Source organism: Oncorhynchus kisutch, linkage group LG14 (assembly GCF_002021735.2).
Source record: "Oncorhynchus kisutch isolate 150728-3 linkage group LG14, Okis_V2, whole genome shotgun sequence".
Taxonomy (NCBI): domain Eukaryota; kingdom Metazoa; phylum Chordata; class Actinopteri; order Salmoniformes; family Salmonidae; genus Oncorhynchus; species Oncorhynchus kisutch.
In genome coordinates this window covers 46,862,498-46,878,565 of record NC_034187.2, presented here as the reverse complement: position 1 = coordinate 46,878,565, position 16,068 = coordinate 46,862,498, and the positions used below count along the sequence as shown (strand labels likewise).

Below are 16,068 nucleotides of genomic sequence, written 5' to 3'. Positions count from 1 at the left end.
TGTTTTTCAATGTCTTTTCAATCTCTTGTGCTCATAGGGAATGACCCCTCAAATTAAATAATTCCATCTTGGTTACTTTGTTATGGTAACTTGTCACATCTGCATATGTCCAATTATGTTTAGATCTGCAAAAACAGGGCTTTGTTCAGGAGGCAAACATTGTGGAACATTGATGTGTGGGTGAGCAATAGCCCCAAGACTGCCATGCAGCTCCCCTGGGACTGAAGAAATATCAGCACACAGAGAGAAGTAGGAGATTGAACTTCACTCAACTTTCTAGAGCAGCTGTCACCAACTGGTCAATCACGCTCAACATGTCGATCTCCAAGGAATTCCTAACCGATTGCCAAACATTTATGTAAAAACCCAACATGCTGTTGGCGGTAGGTGCACCCGATTACGCTGCCCTGCGTGCTGTGCCGTACCAGGCATAAAAGAAAGCTACAGTAAATTTGATACTGTGAGATTACAAAACGTTTAAAACCATGACTAGCGAGTGACTGTCAATGAATACAGCAAAGAGCTGCTGTTTTTGAGTGAATTCCTGTTTAAGTTCTTACTTAGCACTGTCACTACTGTATATTCAACACTTTTATAAGCCATAAATTGCACGTTCTACTTATTTTCACACAGCGCTACACTGCACCAGTAATGAATTGGTAGGAAAGTGTATCTCTAGGCTTGCGTTATTAGTGGCTTGGGTCTTTTTTAATATCAAATAATATTTCCCTTTCTCTGTTTATAGGAGTAACAACATGAATTTGTGCACGAGGAAGAAATAATGTGGTGCGACTCGAGTTTCGCCAGCAGCTGGAAGACAGCAACCCTTTTTGGTCAGTCTCGCGGTGAATGTACTGTACACTAGATGGCGGTAATATGCAGCGTGCTGCTTAGGCCGCCCACTGTGACACGCTGTTGGGCGTGCTGGCAGCATGTGGCAGCGTGTTCGATTGTGCGTCAATAATTCAGCATAGCAAGTTTGTATGAAGGTCTAGTTCAATAGTAATATCCTCTAAAATCAAATCAAATGAATTTATAAAGCCCTTCTCACATCAACTGATATTTCAAAGTGCTGTACAGAAACGCTCTGGTGACAAACCAACTTTGCTGCCCCTGTTAACAATCGTCCACATGGCTAGGAGAACCTATTCAAGTAAGTAAATAGATTTCGAAAATGTAAAAAAAACGATGTATTATTAGCTAACTAGCTACATACAGTGCAGTCTAACTCAAATGAGCTAGCTAATGTTAGCTAGTCAGCTAGCATGCTAAATCGCGATTAAGTTAACTCTATGATTAAAAAAATATGCTTAATCATTTGTCTATACATTAACTAACATATTCCTGTCAACTGTAATTTTTTTTGCATGATTCCTTATGATGTTATAATCACTTACATTTGCTTCCATCCAAGTATTTTAAGAAAGTCTACAGCCTAGGGTCACATAGCGTCACATTTGTCATGGGAACCACTCGATATGATTGGTCATTGCCCAGCGGTCGCCGCTGGTGATTAGCATGAAGTTGATAAAAGTTCATATATTTCACCGACTCCCACGCCACCTTTGCACCGCCCAAAGGTCCCCCGCCGTCTCCTTTTCTCACTGCTTTCCTTCCATTGAAATTAATTTTGATGGTAGGCCACTCTGGTAAGCCTATATTATGATCATAGCCACTAGCCAACTTGACCACTGTTAAAACTGTAACTTAAAGTAGGTACAGCCTAAGTGTTCACAGTAAACACGGGCTGGAAGTTGCACCAAATGTTCACAATTTTCAAGTTTGTGCTTAGCAGACATGGAATTAGAGCTGAATAGAGCTGATGTGATTCTTCATCCTACATGTCAGAAAGGCATGTTTGTTCTTCGTAGTATATTTCTTTATGAACGTTCCACAATGGTGTGCCCTTCTGAATGCAGCCCAGGTATAACCAATGTTATGCATGCTCTGGATACTTTTCATCACTTTTTATCACTATAAAGCAAACGCCAGATGAATGACCAGTCCATTTCAGACATTAGCAGTGTGGTACAGATAACTCTTGGTGCGATTATTTTTCCTGGCTTTGGGAAAGCTTTCAATATGAATGACATGTTTTGTTCATAGTAAACAAGAGGCATGAGTCAAGACGACAAGGTCAGTATGGTAGCTAAATCACAGGTTATTTTAAGCCTTGGAGAGATCAAAAACAGCTGTAAATATCAAGAGTGGGCCTTGAGCCTTGGAGTAGTGATTACTTGCCTATGGCAAACAGTGCACAATAGGGGAGCACACATTAGGACTTTTCACACTACTGAGCCAAACCGAGCCAAACAAGCTGTACTGAGCTAATCTGGTTAGCTTCCATGTAGTTACTGTAGCCGGTACGGATTGGTTCGGCACTATAGTGTGAAAAGGGTATTGGAGAGAAAACTATTACAGTGCAATGGTCTGATTAGTACAAACCTCTTATTTACATAACTAGTTTGAGGACCATACAGGAAGATAAGGGAGGCTCAGGAAGGAAGTGACATCGGCAGCAGATATATAACAGTGTAATCCAAATATGTTTGAAATGTAGTTGAACTTCAGTCATTTGTGTCCCAAAATGATGCTTTTCAACAGGTGTAAATAATCATTGATTATTCATTTAAATAATTATTCATTTGTTTTTAAAGGGCTCTTTGAAATGCCAGTGTGATACTTTATCATGTATTATAGTTTGCAGAGCATTAGTGAAGTAGTCATTATGACACCATTCAATACCTCAGGAAGCCAGACAGTGGCAGCAGAGAGTTAATATCTTCATATTCCCATGTAGCGTCTATTCAACCGCACACTTGGCCTAGTAACAAACTGCCTGGGGTAAACCTGATGTATTCATTATAAAATAAACATCATATGATGAAAGAGTGTAATCATTGGAATATTGGTCATTTACTCTCTGTCAGCATCAGTTTGAACCAAATGTATGTGCACATAGTAAATGCACATAGTAAAAATGAAAACTTCCATTATGCATCCACTCTTACCCAGAGCAATTTGGCTAAAATGCCTTGCTCAACAGATTTTTCCCCTAATCAGCTTGGGGATTCAAACCAGCAACATTTTGCTCACTGGCTCAACACTCTTAACCACTAGGCTACCTGCCATCCACTTTCAAATGTGGAGTGCTATCTCTACCAGGCCAGAGTAGAGGCCATTGATATGGCAAAGGGAATAAATTCAGCTCCTAATTTTCTATTGGTTTCCTGAGGTGTGAAATATACAAAATAAAGGAGACAGATGGAACGATAAAAGACGAAACAATAGGTACTCCCTGTTGTATCATCCTTTGTTGCGATTGCTCTTCGTCCCCAGCCCACCCATGACCCATCCCACCCACCAAAAAGCTAAACTCTGGAGTGAAGTCAACCCTAGGAACAGATCTAGAATCAGCCCTCCCCAAATTCTAACCCATTAATGGGGTAAATACAAAACTGATCCAAGATCAGCTTCTTGGGGCAACATCATCGTAAGCTCATTGTACAGGGAAGCCTCTATGAGTACAACCCTTCCCCTACCCACCCTACCCTGATCCATAAAGAAACTGTCTGTCTGTTGCCCCAAAATGGCCGCCTCACACTACCCGCCACTGCATGACGCTCATGTCCTTGCCCCCAGTGGAAACCAGGCAACTATCGTCAAACAGGAATTTTACGTTGGTCACATGACTGCTGTGTCCGCCATAAACATGACTGGGAGCCTGGAAGAAGAAGAAAATCAATCAATCAAACTGCAATCACTGGCCTCACATCATCTTCACAGGCTCTTCTCATCTAAATATTCAATAGATTTTCAATCTTACCCGGAATTGAGAGCAGGGGAATGAGAAAAGTTGGACTTTTCCGAAGTTGTCTCCTGTGACGAGCAGCCTTTTGTCATTGGATCTGGAGACGGCGTTGATGTCAGTCCCGTCGGAGCCGTCCGGCCATAACCCTGTGGATCAGGACCAGAGTTACAGTATCTATCTCATTATGTTATACCCTACAAAAAATGTTCAAAGTGAATGGTCATACAGTATGTAATCTTGGAAACCCAGAACAAAAATGTTGCGTACTGTAATTGCATCATATGCTCGATTAGGTTCTGAGGGGAGAAGTACTGACAAGACAAACAAAGTCTTAATAAATTAAATTAATCTCTCAGCCAAAGTATGGGTCAAATGGCCCCTCCCCTTCAGAAATTTGAAAGATGCGAAATCGTGATTAGTCCAAATGACCAGTGACAAAAAATCTGTGCACAGGGAAGTTCCTCATTAGTCGTCACATCCCACAGTCTGTTGACAGATGCTACAATACCATCAAATGTTACGTCCATCTGTCCACGAGACATTGTACAGTATGTGTCCAGCAAACACATATCCAGCTGCATTGCTCACCAAAGACTTGGAAGCCCAGAGTGCAGTTGGACGTGGCCCAGGGGATGTCCCGTATGGTCTCCACACTCACCACCTGTTTACACACTGATGGGATCCCTGGAATGACACACAGCGGATTGAAATGTGGAGGTGCTACCTGAAGTTTTCCAATAAGAACACAGATTTTCATTTTCAGTTGCAAAACAGCTTTACTGAACATGACCATACTTACAATAGAGTATCTCATAGTCTCCTGAGTTGGACACCAGGTACTGAGAGTCCACTGACCAGTCCAGATGGGTGATGAAGCTGGAGTGGCCCTGAGAGACAGAAAGAGAGAGAGAGACAGAGAGAGATTGTATGCAGCTGTAGTACAAAGGCAAGAGAACCCTGCTGCAGCAGAACTTCACTAGATAAGACATTTGCTGAACATTATTTGTTCAAAACTTGAATACATGTCATTTTTGGAACATAAAAAGTATAACAAATATTTGAAGAAACCCTGCAATTTTGAAACAGTGAACCGTTAAAGAACCAGTGCAGTCAAAACAGTTATTTTCTTGTGTTTTATACAGTACCAGTCAAAAGTTTGGACACACCTACTTATTCAAGTGTTTTTCTTACATTTGTACTGTTTTCTACATTGTAAAATAACAGTGAAGACATCAAAACTATGAAATAACACATATGGAATCATGTAGTAAACAAAAAAGTGTAAACATTTTTTTTTAAATCCACAATTTGCATTGATGACAGCTTTGCACACTCTTGGCAATCTCTCAACCAGCTTCACCTGGAATGCTTTTACAACAGTCTTGAAGGAGTTCCCACATATGCTGAGCACTTGTTGGCTGCTTTTCCTTCACTCTGCGGTCCAAGTAATCCCAAACCATCTCAAATGGGTTGAGGTCAGGTGATTGTGTAGGCCAGGTCATCTGATGCAGCACTCCATCACTCTCCTTCTTGGTCAAATAGCCCTTACACAGCCTGGAGGTGTGTTGGGTCATTGTCCTGTTGAAAAACAAATGATCATCCCACTAAGCTCGAGAATGCTGTGGTAGCCATTCTGGTTAAGTGTGCCTTGAATTCTAAATAAATCACAGACATTGTCACTAGCAAAGCACCCCCACACCATCACACCTCCTCCTCCATACTTCATTGTTGGGAAACACATATGCAGAGATCATTCGTTCACCTACTCTATGTCTCACAAAGACAGTGATTGGATCCAAAATGTTCCAATTTGGACTCATCAGACCAAAGGACAGATTTCCACCGGTCTTGTCATAACCTCGGCCGAAGTTGGTCCCTCTCATTCGGGCGGTGTTCGGCGGTCGACGTCACCGGCTTTCTAGACACCACCGATCCATGTTTCATTTTCGTTTTGTTTTGTCTTGATTATTTACACACCTGGTTTCCATTCCATTAATTATGTTCATTATTTAACCCTCTGAGTTCCTTCTCTGTTTTGTGCGTTATTGTTTGTCATGTGGGTTCTCGTTGTTTGTGCTTTAGTTTATTGTATATGTTCCTTGTTGGAATATTACCATTTATTGAGTAAATCGTCGATTATTACTCAGAACTGTGTCTTGCGCCTGACTTTGCCTTTATTCAATTTCACCAACGGCCTCACAGGTCAAATGTCCATTGCTCTTGTTTCTTGCCCCAAGCAAGTCTCTTCTTCTTATTGGTGTCCTTTAGTAGTGGTTTCTTTGCAGCAATTCGACCACACAGTCTCCTCTGAACAGTTGTTGTTCTGATGTGTCTGTTACTTGAACCCTGTGAAGCATTTGTGTGGGCTGCAATCTGAGGTGCAGTTAACTCTAATTACCTTACCCTCCGCAGCAGTGGTCACTCTGGGTCTTCCTTTCCTGTGGCGGTCCTCATGAGGGCCAGTTTCATCATAGCGCTTGATGGTTTTTGCGACTGCCCTTGAAGAAACATTCAAAGTTCTTGACATTTTCCGCATTGACTGACCTTCATGTCTTAAAGTAATGATGGACTGTCATTTCACTTTGCTTATTTGAGCTGTTCTTGCAACAATATGGTCTTGTTCTTTTAGGAAATAGGGCTATCTTCTGTATACCACCCCAACCTTGTCACAACACAACTGATTGGCTCAAACGCATTAAGAAGGAAAGAAATTCCACATACTGTATTAACTTTTAACAAGGCACACCTGTTAATTGAAATGCATTACAGGTGACTATCTCATGAAGCTGGTTGAGAGAATGCCAAGAGTATGCAAAGCTGTGATCAAGGCAAAGGGTGGCTACTTAGAGGAATCTCAAATATAAAATATATTTTGATTTATTTATCGCTTGTTTGGTTACTACATGATTCCATATGTGTTATTTCGTAGTTTTGATGTCTTCACTATTATTCTACAATATAGAAAATAGTAAAAATAAAGAAAAAACATGGAATGAGTAGGTGTGTCCAAACTTTTGACTGGTACCGTATACATTTCCACACTATGAGGTAGGAATAATAATGTGAAATTGTGAAAATTATGATAATGCACTTTGAGTGTAAGAGCTGTTTGAAAAGGCCGGCTGAAATGTCAACCTGTTTTGGTTGGATGGTCTATTAAATGTGTTAATAGACAAATAAGAAAGACAGTTCCAAACCTCTCTGCCAATAACAGCTACTTTGCAGTTTTTCCCCTCCCCACTCCCTGACAGTACAATAAAAATTATTGTTTGAGAAATTACTCTTTGCTCAGAAGCAATTTTTTTGTTGACAATTTTTATTGAAAACAATCACAGTAAGGTACTTAATAGTTACCCAGAAATTATTTGATATTGAGATAAAAACAACTGCATTGGGCCTTTAAAGGTCAACTACCCCTTAACTTAGAACAAACGTCTCTGGTTTTAGACGGCCTATGTGGTATTGATATAAGTCAAACGTGTGAATAGGATACTTTTGGCCATAAAGCCAGACGTGAGGGTTGTTGGTGAGTTCGTCATGAGTGACTGCAGGGTTGGGTATGGATTACAATTATGCCAACTTGCCCAGTGCCCACTAACACGTGAGAAACAGCTATGCTGATTGTGCTCTATCAGCTGAGCACGCTCTATCGCAGGTATCATCATCTAAAAGCAGTCGCTGACAGATTTTTTTTCTCTAGGGGATGGCCGGGGGGTAGCATAATTACAAATCATTTGTAGACTGCAAATTGTCCACAAGAAGCCCAAACGGATGTAATGTTTGACTATACATAATCATTTCAATTAGTTATTAGTGTTTCACTCCTTTAGCTCAGTTATGTTTCCATGGCTTCTTTTTGGGAAATGTACGTACAGACATTGCACACATACTTATTAATAAAGCCGGTGACTGATGCAAATTCCTCAATGTCATCGGATGAATTCCGGAACATATTCCAGTCTGAGCTAGTGAATAAGTCCTGTAGCTTACCATCTGCTTCCTCGGACCACTTCGATATTGAGAGCGTCACTGGTACTTCCTGTTAGAGCTTTTGCTTGTAAGCAGGAATCAGGAGGAAAGAGTTATGGTCAGATTTGCCAAATGAAGCACAAGGGAGAGCTTTGTATGGATCTCTATGTTTTTTTGTTTGTTGTTGTTTGCTTACCCCCTTTTCTCCCCAATTTCATGGTATCCAATTGGTAGTTACAGTCTTGTCTTATCACTGTATCTCCCGTACGGACTCAGGAGAGGCAATGGTCGAGAGCCATGGGTCCTCCGAAACACAACCCAACCAAGCCACACTGCTTCTTGACACAATGCCCACTTAATCCGGAAGCCAGCCACACCAATGTGTCGGAGGAAACACCGCACACCTGACCATGTCAGCCTGCCACAGGAGTCGCTAGAGTGCGATGGGACAAGGACATCCCTGCTGGCCAAACCCGGACGACACTGGGCCACTTGTACGCCGTCCCATGGGTCTCCCGGTCGCGGCCGGCTGCGACAGAGCCTGGACTCAAACCAGGATCTCTGGTGGCACAACTAGCAACTGCGATGCAGTGCATTAGACCACTGCGCCACCCAGGAGGCCCACTGGATCTCTGTGTGTGGAGTAAAGATGATCTAAAGTTGTTTTGCCTCTAGTTGCACATAATATGCTGGTAGAAATTAGGCAAAATGGATTTCAGTTTTCCTGCATTAAAATCACCGGCCACTAGGAGCTCTGCCTCTGGGTGAGCATGTTCTTATTTGCTTATGGCCCTATACAGCTCATTGAGTGCGTTCTTATGCCAGCATCGATTTGTGGCGGTAAATAGACAGCTACTAAAATATAGATGAACTCTCTAGGAAAAAAGTACGGTCTACAGCTTATCATGAGTTATTGTAACTCAGGTGAGCAGAACCTTGAGACTTCCTTAATATTAGAGCTTATGAACCAGCTATTATAAACAGAGAAACACACCCCCGGGGCTTCCCCAAAGCTGCCATTCTGTCCTGCAGATGTATAGAAAAAACGTATAGATTTACAGTAGACATTCCATTAAAAAGCATCTGTTTCCAGCTACAATAGTCATTTACAACATTAACAATGTCTACACTGTATTTCTGATCAATTTGATGTTATTTTAATGGATGAAAATGTGCTTTCTTTCAAAACAAGGACATTTCTAAGTGACCCCAAACATTGGAACGGCAGTGTAAATGGAGATAGTTTAGTGCCTAAAAAAGGTGGATAAATACATGTAAAAAATATATAAATAGTTTCCTGATCTTTTTTATATCGCTCAGATATATGACAGACACTTCCGAACAAACTTCCTGTAGAATTTTGTTTTCTGTTGTTCCATGTAGAATATCTATTATTCAATGCGTTTCTAGCAGCAATGCAAAATTCAAAGTTTCACCCAATAATTGTTGTATATATTGAGGGGTCTTTATATATTAAGCCTGGCTTAGACAGGGATTCGACTCAAGGGATATAATAACACCAATAAGTTTAGTCTCCTCTACTTGATCAACAGCCACATTATTCATTACCTAATTTAATTCATTACCTGTTTTAATACTTAGGGAATGATTTATACCGAATACAATGCTTTTAGTTATGTTCAGAACTACTTTATTTCTAGCAATCATTCTACAACTGACTGCAACTTAGGGTTGCACTGATTTCACTGGCTGTGGGTGCAAGCTTTAACTTCCTGACTGATGTCTTGAGATGTTGCTTCAATATATCCACAGAATTTTCCACCTTCATGATGCCATCTATTTTGTGATGTGCACCAGTCCCTCCTGCAGCAAAGCACCCCCACAACATGATGCTGCCACCCCCATGATTCACGGTTGGGATGCTGTTCTTCGGCTTGCAAGCCTTCCCCTTTTTCTTCCAAACATAATGATGGTCATTATGGCCAAACAGTTCTGTTGTTGTTCCATTAGACCAGAGGACATTTCTCCAAAAAGTATGATCTTTGTCCCCATGCAAACCGTAGTCTGGCTTTTTTATGGCGGTTTTGGAGCAGTAGCTTCTTCCTGAGCGGTTTTGGAGCAGTGGCTTCTTCCTGAGCGACCTTTCAGGTTATGTCGATATAGGACTCGTTTTACTGTGGATATAGATACTTTTGACCCTGTTTCCTCCAGCATCTTCAAATGGTCCTTTGCTGTTGTTCTGGGATTGATTTGCACTTTCCGCACCAAAGTACGTTCATCTCTAGGAGACAGAACACGTCTCCTTCTTGAGCGGTATAATGGCTGCGTGGTCCCATGGTGTTTATAATAGCGTACTATTGTTTGCACAGATGAACGTGGTACCTTCAGGTGTTAGGAAATTGCTCTCAAAAATGAACCAGACTTTTGTGGAGGTCTACAATTTTTTTCTGAGGTCTTGGTTAATTTCTTTTGATTTCCCCACGATGTCAAGCAAAGAGGCACTGAGTTTGAATCTAGGCCTTGAACTACATCCACAGGTACACCTCCAAATGGCTCAAATGATGTCAATTAGCCGATCAGAAGCTTCTAAAGCCATGACATAATTTTCTGGAATTTTCCAAGCTGTTTAATGGGACAGTCAACTTAGTGTATGTAAACTTCTGACCCACTGGAATTGTGATACAGTGGGTTATAAGTGTGTGTCACTTGTGTCATGCACAAAGTAGATGTCCTAACCGACTTGCCAAAACTATAGTTTGTTAACTTCTTATGGCTTGAATCCTTCTAATGGGATCTAACCAAATTCAAAACAACAGAAATCTCATAATTAAAATTCCTCAAACATAGAAGTATTTTACACCATTTTAAAGATCCCACCACAGTGTCCGATTTCCAAAAGGCTTTACAGCGAAAGCACAACATATGATTATGTTAGGTCAGGGCCTAGTCACAAAGTTACACACAGCCATTTTCCAGCCAAAGAGAGGAGTCACAAAAAGCAGAAATAGAGATAAAATTAATCACTAACCTTTGATGATCTTCATCAGGTGACACTCATAGGACTTCATGTTACACAATACATGTATGTTTTGTTCGATAAAGTTCATATTTATATACAAAAATCTGAGTTTACATTGGCGATTTGTGTTTAGTAGTTCCAAAACATCCGGTGATTTTGCAGAGAGCCACATCAATTTACAGAAATACTCATAATTAACATTTATAAAAGATACAACTATCATTGATGGAATTATAGATACACTTCTCCTTAATGCAACTGCTGTGTCAGATTTTTTAAAAACATTACGGAAAAAGCAAACCATGCAATAATCTGAGTACGGCGCTCAGACAACAAATCAAGCCATACAGATATCCGCCATGTTGGAGTCAACAGAAGTCAGAAATAGCATTATAAATATTCACTTACCTTTGATGAACTTCATCAGAATGCACACCCAGGAATCCCAGTTCCACAATACATTTTTGAGTTGTTCGATAAAGTACATCATTTATGCCCAAATACCTCCTTTTTGTTTGCGCGTTTAGCCTAGTAATCCAAATGCTCAATACGCGGTCGCTTAGTTCAGATTAGGTTATATTACAGGTTGTTTTTAACATAAATCTTCAATAATGTTCCAACCGGAGAATTCCTTTGTCTTCAGAAATGCAATGGAACTCAAGCTAACTCTCACATGAACACGCATGGCCAGCTCATGCCTCTCTGGCAGACCTCTGACTCAATCCCCTCTCATTCCCCCCTCCTTCACAGTAGAAGCATCAAACAAGTTTCTAAAGACTGTTGACATCTCGTGGAAGCCGTAGGAAGTGCAATTTGACCCCATAGACACTGTATATTCGATAGGCGAAGAGTTGAAAAACTACAAACCTCAGATTTCCCACTTCCTGGTTTGATTTTGTCTCAGGTTTTTGCCTGCCATATGAGTTATGTTATACTCACAGACATCATTCAAACAGTCTTAGAAACTTCAGAGTGTTTTCTATCCAAATCCAATAATAATCTATCTAATAATATGCATATATTAACAACTGGGCCAGAGCAGCAGGCAGTTTACTTTCGGGCACCTTATTTCCAAGCTACTCAATACTGCCCCCAGCCATAACAAGTTTTAACAAGAAATTTGTGGAGTGGTTGAAAAACGAGTTTTAATGACTCAACCTAAGTGTATGTAAACTTCCCACTTCAACTGTATATTTTCCATGTCGTTGTTCAGCCACAACTCAGAGAAACGTAGGATATTATAGTCCTTCAGATCACATTGATAGGATAGTCTCAAACGGAGCTCTTCCAGTTTATTCTCCAGTGATTGCACTTTCGCCAATAGAATAGAGGGCAGAGGCGGTTTATCCACTCTCCGATGTAGTCTAAACGGCACCGAAGCACACACGTTGCCACTCAGTGACTTGATAAGCTGATTGTGGCCTGGCTGCTCAATGTGCCTGCCAGCTACTACTTACTAGCTTCATTGAAAAACACAGAGTTGGAACTTAGTGATTTCAAGTACTGATAAACAGCGTGTAGTTTGTGCTTTATTCACGATAGTTTGACAGCTTGCAGACGATGAAGTTGTAGGCATGTTATTGTTCTCAGAAATCAGTCCAGAGCAAGCAGCCAGACTTTGCCGACTCAATAGACTGTATGCAGTGACTCATTTTTCATGCACATTTTGTTACTTGAGAAATACTGCACCAAACACCTTAGCTAGATGTAAAATTGCACTACTAAAACCTCCTCTGAATTAAAAAAAAAAATGATTACAGATTTCTTGATTTGTCTTACATGAATTCTGACTATTTTAAAGAAATTACTATTTTGAGGAAGTGGCTATGTTGTTGCTACAGTGACGCTGGAGGGAAAAACAACAGTGCCTGCCAGGGTACGATATGCAAACATTTCACACCCATATCAAACCACACCCCAAGACAACTTGTTTGGCTTCAGTCATGGCCACTAGCTTTTCTTAATGAGCAATCTTCAAAACAATGCCAAATCAGGAGGTGCAGTCACCCTTTAAGACCTTTCAAACAGTGAACCATACTAAGGTCGTGTGGGACCCTAAATTCAAACCTAATGGAATTTGTGTAGGGCACCTGAACATCAGAAGTCATACACCATAACGTGGCCAATTAGAACACCTTCTGGTAGATTCCAATCTGAATTTTCTTTGTCTTTCTGAAAAAACAATCTACAACTCCTGCTAGTATTTATACAATGCCAGGATTTAATGTACTAAAACAGATATAGCTCAATCATTCTATTTCTATGGCAGCACTTCAAGAGTGAAGGAAAGGAGAAAATGTACGTCCCCCTATGTTGACATGAGGTAAGCAGAGAGGAAGTAGGACTACAACAAACAGAGTCAGTTTAATAATACGATCCTTTAGATATTTTGTCTAAAATTCCCTTTGTCATAATGACCAACCTTCCTGCCCACTGGCACAGTAAGTTGAAATGGAATTATATTTAACTTCTGGCTTCCTGCAGACTGGCACAGTAAGTTGAAATGGAATTGTATTTAACTTCTGGTTTCCTGCAGACTGGCACAGTAAGTTGAAATGGAATTGTATTTAACTTCTGGCTTCCTGCAGACTGGCACAGTAAGTTGAAATGGAATTGTATTTAATTAACTTCTGGCTTCCTGCAGACTGGCACAGTAAGTTGAAATTGAATTGTATTTAATTAACTTCTGGCTTCCTGCAGACGGTTTTTGTGCAACCGAATACAATTGAGAGCAACACTAGTGTATGTAAATACATGGATGTTGCTAAGAGCAGCTACTCTAAATACAATTTGATAACTAGGCTATCAGATCATAATTTAACTCTGATTGCAAGAAAGCTTTCAAAACAGAGATTCAATTTTAAACCCCTCAAGAAGGCAAACCTCTGTCTACTGTATACCAAAAAGAGGCTTGGTCCATTTTCAAAATGACTTAGAGAATCAAGTGGGATGATTTCCTGACATCCAAGGACCTAGAAAATAATTGTGATATAATAAAATAACGCTCACTAATTTGAAAACATATTATACTAAGACAATTACAAGAAAGAAAAATATAAATAATAGCCTACCCTGGTTAAATGACACCCTGTGGCAGTTAACAAAAAATGTATGCTGCACTAAAGAAAGCCCAAAACTGGACTAGATGGTGACAGAATGATATTCAGTTATTCTCCGAGTTAAGAAATTCAAAGCCAACTTTTTCATTATCATAAATGAGGCGAAAGGTGATTGTAAACAAATTTGGAAAAAATACAGTTTAACAGGCAAGACAAATTAAAGGAGGTATAAAACTGAAAGTTAATGGAAGATTAATCGAGAATAGCCACTACTTTTAACAATTTCTTTACTCAGTCTGTACAAGATTTGGGGCAAAAGTTTACAGTGAGCGAGTTATGTATCACCCGATGTGATGGCTCCCTCAAAATGTTTGATATGATTCCAACTATTGAGGTGAAAGTTTAAAAAAATCTTAAGCAGCTTGAAAACCTCTAAAGCCAAAGATGTCTATGGTTTTGATAATGTGTTCTTTAAAACACATAAAGATACTTTGACATCATAAATAACAAGGGGCACATCTTTGGTTTTAGAAGTGGGGGGGGGGGGGCATATTGTTTCTATATATTTTTTGTTTCTTTTTTATCCAGTTGGATAAACACTCCAAACAGCCTACCCGACCGCTCTGAGGCACCCGCATGGTCCTAAAGCACACCGTTGCAGTCACGTTCGTTGTAATGAGTAGATTTCCACATATTTTAATAAAATGAAACTCACCCAAAAAACAAAACAATAAAGCACAAATGAAACGTAAATGACATTTTAATGGCATCGGACCGAGGCTCTGCATCTGTCCTCGTGCTCCTAGACCTTAGTGCTGCTTTTGATACCATCGATCACCACATTCTTTTGGAGAGATTGGAAACCCAAATTGGTCTACACGGACATGTTCTGGCCTGGTTTAGATCTTATCTGTCGGAAAGATATCAGTTTGTCTCTGTGAATGGTTTGTCCTCTGACAAATCAACTGTAAATTTCGGTGTTCCTCAAGGTTCCGTTTTAGGACCACTATTGTTTTCACTATATATTTTACCTCTTGGGGATGTTATTCGAAAACATAATGTAAACTTTCACTGCTATGCGGATGACACACAGCTGTACATTTCAATGAAACATGGCGAAGCCCCAAAATTGCCCTCGCTAGAAGCATGTGTTTCAGACATAAGGAAGTGGATGGCTGCAAACTTTCTACTATTAAACTCGGACAAAACAGAGATGCTTGTTCTAGGTCCCAAGAAACAAAGAGATCTTCTGTTGAATCTGACAATTAATCTTAATGGTTGTACAGTCGTCTCAAATAAAACTGTGAAGGACCTCGGCGTTACTCTGGACCCTGATCTCTCTTTTGAAGAACATATCAAGACCATTTCGAGGACAGCTTTTTTCCATCTACGTAACATTGCAAAAATCTGAAACTTTCTGTCCAAAAATGATGCAGAAAAATTAATCCATGCTTTTGTCACTTCTAGGTTAGACTACTGCAATGCTCTATTTTCCGGCTACCCGGATAAAGCACTAAATAAACTTCAGTTAGTGCTAAATACGGCTGCTAGAATCCTGACTAGAACCCAAAAATTTGATCATATTACTCCAGTGCTAGCCTCTCTACACTGGCTTCCTGTCAAAGCAAGGGCTGATTTCAAGGTTTTACTGCTAACCTACAAAGCATTACATGGGCTTGCTCCTACCTATCTCTCCTGCCGTACATACCTACACGTACGCTACGGTCACAAGACGCAGGCCTCCTAATTGTCCCTAGAATTTCTAAGCAAACAGCTGGAGGCAGGGCTTTCTCCTATAGAGCTCCATTTTTATGGAACGGTCTGCCTACCCATGTCAGAGACGCAAACTCGGTCTCAACCTTTAAGTCTTTACTGAAGACTCATCTCTTCAGTGGGTCATATGATTGAGTGTAGTCTGGCCCAGGAGTGGGAAGGTGAACGGAAAGGCTCTGGAGCAACGAACCGCCCTTGCTGTCTCTGCCTGGCCGGTTCCCCTCTTTCCACTGGGATTCTCTGCCTCTAACCCTATTACAGGGGCTGAGTCACTGGCTTGCTGGGGCTCTCTCATGCCGTCCCTGGAGGGGGTGCGTCACCTGAGTGGGTTGATTCACTGTTGTGGTCATCCTGTCTGGGTTGGCGCCCCCCCCTTGGGTTGTGCCGTGGCGGAGATCTTTGTGGGCTATACTCAGCCTTGTCTCAGGATGGTAAGTTGGTGGTTGAAGATATCCCTCTAGTGGTGTGGGGGCTGT

General features: G+C 40.7%; 1 protein-coding gene across 6 annotated transcripts in view; it reads right to left on the bottom strand.

Moving 5' to 3' along the window:
• Positions 1 to 2,145: 2,145 nt before the first annotated feature.
• The window catches only part of LOC109903821 (echinoderm microtubule-associated protein-like 1), a 79,408-nt gene continuing 65,485 nt past the window's right edge, over positions 2,146 to 16,068 (bottom strand). For all 6 annotated transcript variants that reach the window (XM_031788447.1, XM_031788445.1, XM_031788446.1 and 3 more), the window contains 4 exons: positions 4,611 to 4,698; positions 4,400 to 4,495; positions 3,827 to 3,957; positions 2,146 to 3,724 (listed from right to left, as the gene is read on the bottom strand). In XM_031788447.1, coding sequence (XP_031644307.1) covers positions 3,599 to 3,724; positions 3,827 to 3,957; positions 4,400 to 4,495; positions 4,611 to 4,698 — 441 coding nt within the window. In that variant the 3' untranslated portion in view covers positions 2,146 to 3,598. The remainder of the gene's footprint in view (positions 3,725 to 3,826; positions 3,958 to 4,399; positions 4,496 to 4,610; positions 4,699 to 16,068) is intronic.